The sequence below is a fragment of the Chrysochloris asiatica genome, unplaced genomic scaffold, assembly GCF_000296735.1.
Source record: "Chrysochloris asiatica unplaced genomic scaffold, ChrAsi1.0 scaffold00007, whole genome shotgun sequence".
NCBI classification, from domain to species: Eukaryota; Metazoa; Chordata; class Mammalia; order Afrosoricida; family Chrysochloridae; genus Chrysochloris; species Chrysochloris asiatica.
This window is the reverse complement of record NW_006408525.1, coordinates 37,392,778-37,398,777: the sequence shown is the minus strand read 5'-3', so window position 1 is coordinate 37,398,777 and position 6,000 is coordinate 37,392,778. Positions and strand designations below refer to the sequence as shown.

The following is a 6,000-nucleotide window of genomic DNA, read 5'->3' as shown; positions in this document are numbered from 1 at the left end:
TTTCGTTCTGCTGTGCATAACGTCACTGAGTCGGTACCAACTCAATGGCACGTAACAACAACAACAATGCTACCAGAGCCCAGGCAAATCCCACAGTTCTCTGTGAAAACCTGAGGGCAGACCTGCCCCTCCCTGGGATTGCCTGGGAGTTGTAATCCATTTTCAGCCACACTCTTCGTGAGGGCAAAACGATGTGTCCTTGCTTTCATGGAGTTGCTGGCTAATAATCAGAAAGAACTCAAATGGAGTCTGAATTAACGTCAAGACTTAACATGGAGTCAGGGCTGCCCTGTAGACCACAGCCTTCCACAACCAGCTGCTTCAGTTTCTAAACTCTAAGAGTGTTTCTCTCTTCTCTCCTATCTCTTCCAAGGTACAAATTGCTTAACCAAGAAGAAGGTGAGTACTACAATGTACCCATTCCAGAAGGGGATGAAGAAGGAAACGTGGAGCTCAGACAGAAATTTGAGGTGAGGATGCCAACAAAACTCCTACCTTACCTCTATCAAGCACAACTTTAGGAAGGGCCCATACTTTGTGGTCACGCTGTATGAAGGGGAAAAGTCATGCTAACATCAGTGGTATATCTGTCTTTGTTTTGAAGAGCATAAATGTTGAGGGATTTGTCTTTGCAAATGGTTGATGTACCATGTCTGTTGTCACTGAGAAAATGGAAGATTGGAAGTGAACATGACTGGTTTTGCAAAGGAAACTCATTTGCACATGAATGAGAAGGTTCTGAGTGCAGCCAGCATCCTTCTTACAACCAAGGAATTGTGTTCTTTAGAAGGGGAGAAAATCAGTGTGACCTTTCACTAGAATTTTGAGGTAATATAGCTAGTAAGACAGGAAATCTAAGGGGCCTCTTGGAAAGAGTCACCAAGAAAGCAAAGACTTTGTCTCAAGGACAGGGGACTTCTTTGGTTGTCTGCTGTATCCCCAGCATCTGGGACGTATGCAGTAGGTGCTCAGTAAATGTTCATTGAGTGGATTCTCAATGGCAGATGATTTCTAAGAACTGTAGTGCCTTGTTGTTAAGTGCCGTCAAGTTAGTTCCGACTCATAGCGATGAGGAGCAACTAGTGAGTTGGAGCTGACGACCTTGCAATCCAATGCTTATCCTACAGCACCACACCAGGACTCCAAGAATCCCATGGCCCCCTGGAAAAGCCCCTCTGAGCAGTTATGATGGGCCCAGCTGAGGCCCTCATGTGTACCCCAGAATTCCACTTGAGCTCTCCAGGAGTCCCTGAGACAGGGAGCCTAGGGGGACTCTTGGATGGTAGAAGCATTAATCACAAGATTTCTGTATTGTACTTCCTTGTAAGATGTCTTATAGGCTAACAGGTTTTATCCCACCTTGAAGGACGGCCCATCCCTGAGGGCACAGAACACCGGCCCCTGGAAGGGGAGACAAACGAAGTTTTGAAGAACTACACATTCATGGCATCCCAGAATAAGTTTTGACTACCCCTACCAGAGGCCTTTGCAGTGGAATCCGTCTTGAAGAAATGCTGCAGACGCACCCGATTAGCGTGGGCCCTTCTACGCAGGCCATTTCCTGGAACCCCCCTCGCATCCCTATGAATAAAAATGATGCCTTTTACCCACCTAAAACTTTTCAAAAGCCTTTGTTTAGGGAGGTGGGGTTGCATTAAGCCCTCCCCATCTCAGCTTGCAAGCCTCTTTCTGAGACTAAACCTTTCTCACAAGGGAACTCTGCCTCTCCTAACCATTCCTAATCAGTAGAAGGCAAGAACCCTCTCTTGTGGGGCGGAGGTGCAATTAGCACTCCCAGTAACACTTTTTCATGTCCTGCAGAAAGCCAGAGTTTCCTAATTCTGCTCTGAGAGGTCATCCTAAGCAAATATTCTTTTGTGTTTGAGATCCTCTAGGATGTGGGCACTTGGTCTGTAGAAGAGATCTTCCTTAGTCTCAAGCTTCCCATTTGGACTTAGTTAGTCATGGACCCCGGTCCTGGAGTCCTGTGCCTTCTTGCTGCCTCTCTCCTCCTTCCATCTTATTTTTCTCTCCTTACTCTTTGAACACCTCAGCTCTTGATGAGCATGGTTTTCTCTAAGCACCTACCTTGTGGCCTATGCCACAACTCTTAGTTTTTCCTACTTCTCTAACGATTGGCATTTTTGACTGACTGAAGGGTCTCTAGAAGCGGCTTGGTGGTCTATGATCAGTCTATGTGTCTTTTTAGCTCCTTTTTGCATCTCTCTCTCCTTCAGACTAATTAGGGTTGCTTGGCATTTATGCACTCTAGAGAAATACCCATCCATGCTCACCAATATGGTCACGTAGATACAGAACTGTTAGGGAAAAGATTGCACTAATGGGATGCTAATGGCCTTGTTTTCTTTCTCCCAAGTCAAATTCTGACCTGCAGAAACATGTAGGTCATGTCCAGTCAGAATGCAGTCCAAAGAATGTAAAACATGAACTTGTTCAAATTATTTTATTATCTAGATGCTAGTGGCAAATAGGTTTCGGGAGGAAGTTGTAATCTTGAATGACCACTGGCAGCAGACCTTGGGGTTGACAAGACAGTAGGGACCAGATGAGGACTCGGGTGAACCTGTTAAGAGCCGTCGAGTCAGTTCCAACTCATAGCAATCCTGTATAGGGCTTCTGATGAGCAGCTGGTGCCTTTGAACCTCAGGTCTTGCAGTTAGCAGTTCAGTACTGACCCTGTAGTGCCACACCAGGAGTCTTTTGGGTAAATGAAAAAAGTCAAAGCAAAAAATAATTTGGTCTTGAAAGGGTTAAATAAGACCAAATTGTTGTTGTTTTGCTTAAGTGATGTCCAATCGGTTCTGACCCATAATGACCTTGTATAGGATTTCTAAGAAGAAGCTGGTGAGCTTGAACTGCTGACCTATTGGCCCAAATCCTGTTTAACCCTTCCAAGACCAAATCATTTTCTGCTTTAAATATTTTGTTGAAATAGTGTTTTCAGTAATGGAAGTCAGTTTGGATGAAATGAAAAAAATTGTGGTGATACGGTTGCTAAGTGCTGTTGAGTTGGTTCCATCTCATGTTGTTAAGTTCGTGGAGTCAGTTCTGACTCATAGCGACCTTGTATAGGGTTTCCACGTAGTGACTGGTGGGTTTGAACCGCCAACCTGGTGGTCAGCAATCAAGTGCTTATCCTACAGAACCATAAGTCGGTTTTGATTCATAGTGATCCTCTGTAGGGTTTCTGAGGAGCAACTGGTGGGTTTGAACCACTGACCTTGTGGTTCGTAGTCCAGTACTTATCCTACAGCACCACACCAGGAGTCCTTGATACTAACAGCAGGACACATATGTGTCCCAACGAGTCTGTGGTGCTAGGGTTGGTGCGGTGAGACCCATTACTTCAGGTTCATGCAGTTACACAGGGTCCTACCAGATGACAGTACACACTTCAAGTGGAGTAGCTACTTCCCACTAGACACCAGATATAGAAAATAGGTGGGCACTCTATGTCCCATGAGCCATGAAAGGGTTTAAAGATGGCAGCCACTGATATTCAGTGCCACCTCCTTACTGCCACGCACAAATAGACCCACATTACCAGACCACAGATTTTATGTGCCGCATCCTGATTTCTTTGAATGTTGGCAGCCACTGAACTGTAGAACTCTGTAGGTCAAACACACACATATAGAGAGGGGAAGAGTTGAGTTTCTTCCAAAGAACCTTTCTACATTGTAAGCCATGGTGGGTCACTAGCAGTCACTGTGTCAGGACCTGCTGGTGTAGAATGCATTTGGGGGGGACTGGGGGGTGGGGGTGCATCACCATGGTGCCACTCTTGATCACATCTGAGATGTAGCTTGGCTGGTGGAGAAAGTTGACCCACTTTTTATGCCGTGTTTCCATGGCTTCCTGGTGAGTAACCTTCCTGTTTTTCTGGACAGTGAGTCCAGTCATTTATCAAGGTCAGAGTTCCAAACTGAAAGAAAAAGGGAAAAAAAAAATTATATATAGATATGGGTCAGAGGGCATAAGGCTCAAGCCAAAATTCCTCTTAAGAGAGTGGTTTGAGCCATGTGTATGAAGCTGGTTCTCATGGGAGAGCTGTGAGCTTTGCAGCAGAACCCTGGCCCCTAGGTGATGAGTGGAGACAGGGGGATCCAGGCTGTTTGCTCAGGGCGCTCAGGGCTGTGAGCAGCTTGAATTGTATCGCAGCCTTTCCTTGAAACATCTTTTTACTAAGTCTTCACTAGAGTTTACTCAAATGATGGTGGTTTATTTACTTAGAGCATTTTTAAAGAACAACTTCAAGAGACTGAGCAAAATAGCACATTAGATGACAATGTCAAAAAGACACTGAAAATGTTATGACAGTCTACATGCTACGTGTTAAGTGGAATGTTCAAATCTGATTTTAGTCCACCGTGCCATCCTGTGAGGTTGCCTTATTGAGGACTGCAAATAGGGAAGTCGCAATGCTTCCTGAGTGACAAGCTGTTAGGCAGTGGTGTTCCACAGCGTCAAGGCTGGCATCCGATTTGAGCAGTTCTGCCTTTCCAAAGACTGGTGCCACTTGGCATAGGAGCACAGCCCAGGCGCCTTTCCTTAACACCTCACCCCCACTCCATTTTCTCCATCCCAGACCCCTGCATGGTGTACTTGCTTCCTGTGTCTCCTGGCTCCATTCTTGGTGCCATTTATCTCCATTGATTTGCCTTCTTCATTCATTTTCCACCATATTAGTTCTGTCTCCCCTACCACTTTCCTATAGACACTTTCTCCTCTCTCCTACAGCAGTTAGAGTCAACTGAGTTGTATGTGCGTGTGTGTGTGTGTGTTTCACTTTGTTTTATTTAAAGTTTAGGGGTGAATCATGATTGGGTGAAGCACAACACAGCAGTCATTTTAGAGACAGTTATTTGAAGGATCGCACAGTGCCTTGTCTATAGGTGATTCTATCCATGTTCAGCTCTGTTTGCTAGAAAGACCTAACTGAATGTGGCTGTTAAATCCTTCCCCAGAAACCAAAAGTCTTTCAGTCTGATGAAAGAAAAGTCAAAACAAATGAGCATTTACAACTCTGCCGCTGGATTGGTATTCATTTGATAATACAATGGAACATTTTTCAAATTTATCGTTCATTCTAGAATCTTGACAAACAGATGAACAGTGAGTGAAGCTCTAAAGAGCCAAGGAAAATCCCAGAATTGTTGGAAATGAACTTATTCTCTGTTGCACCTCCCTCTAGAGCAGTTCATCTGCCTAAAAAACAAAACAAAACCAGTTTAGAACTTTGACCAGGAGACTCATGTCCCCATGGACTTTTAATCTAGTGTATGTTTGTCTGCAGCTAAAGTACACATGTCATAAACCTGTCAGTTACATATTTGCTCATTTGTCCAATAAGTAAGATTCTAGCAATGAGCAAAGATGGCATCCCCTACTCTCTACGGACCTATCGGCTCAGCTTCAAGTCCTTTTTGAAAATGAGGGAGCAAACTTTCTAAGAAAGAAATATATTGTAATCCCCTGTGCTGGCCAGTGGTTCCCTGAGCCTTCCTCCCACTCCTAGGGCCTCCACTCTGCGTTGCGGCTCTTAGCCTAAGTCAGGACATTGTAACGTGGAGGGTCCGCAGAAAAGAGGACAACCCCTGATGAGACGGATCGACACAGTGGCAGCGACAGTGGGCTCAAACATAACAAGTGTGAGGATGGCGAGGACCAGGCAGTGGATCCCTGTGTTGGGCATCGAGTTGCTCCAGAAATAATGACCCCAACCATCCTTCCTGGACACTCTCTACTTCTCATTTGAGTTCAGTGAGCCATTGCAATGCCCACACAGAACTCAGACACCAGACTCACAGTTTGGGGTTTATTAGGGAGACTAATAGGTTACAACACAGGCTCAGAGATGTTCGAGGAGCAGTTCTTCCAATCAGGACAGCGTCTCCTCAACCGTACCCACAGACAGCCCCCTGCCCCAGTAAGTGTTATAAAGCTCACTCGGGGCTGCTGATAAATGCACACAGGACA

At 45.3% G+C, this 6,000-nt stretch overlaps 1 protein-coding gene across 1 annotated transcript in view; it reads left to right on the top strand.

Moving 5' to 3' along the window:
• The window catches only part of PRKCA (protein kinase C, alpha), a 532,565-nt gene that overhangs the window by 429,053 nt on the left and 97,512 nt on the right, over positions 1-6,000 (top strand). The window contains exon 8 of the mRNA XM_006833598.1: positions 374-470. Coding sequence (XP_006833661.1) covers positions 374-470 — 97 coding nt within the window. The remainder of the gene's footprint in view (positions 1-373; positions 471-6,000) is intronic.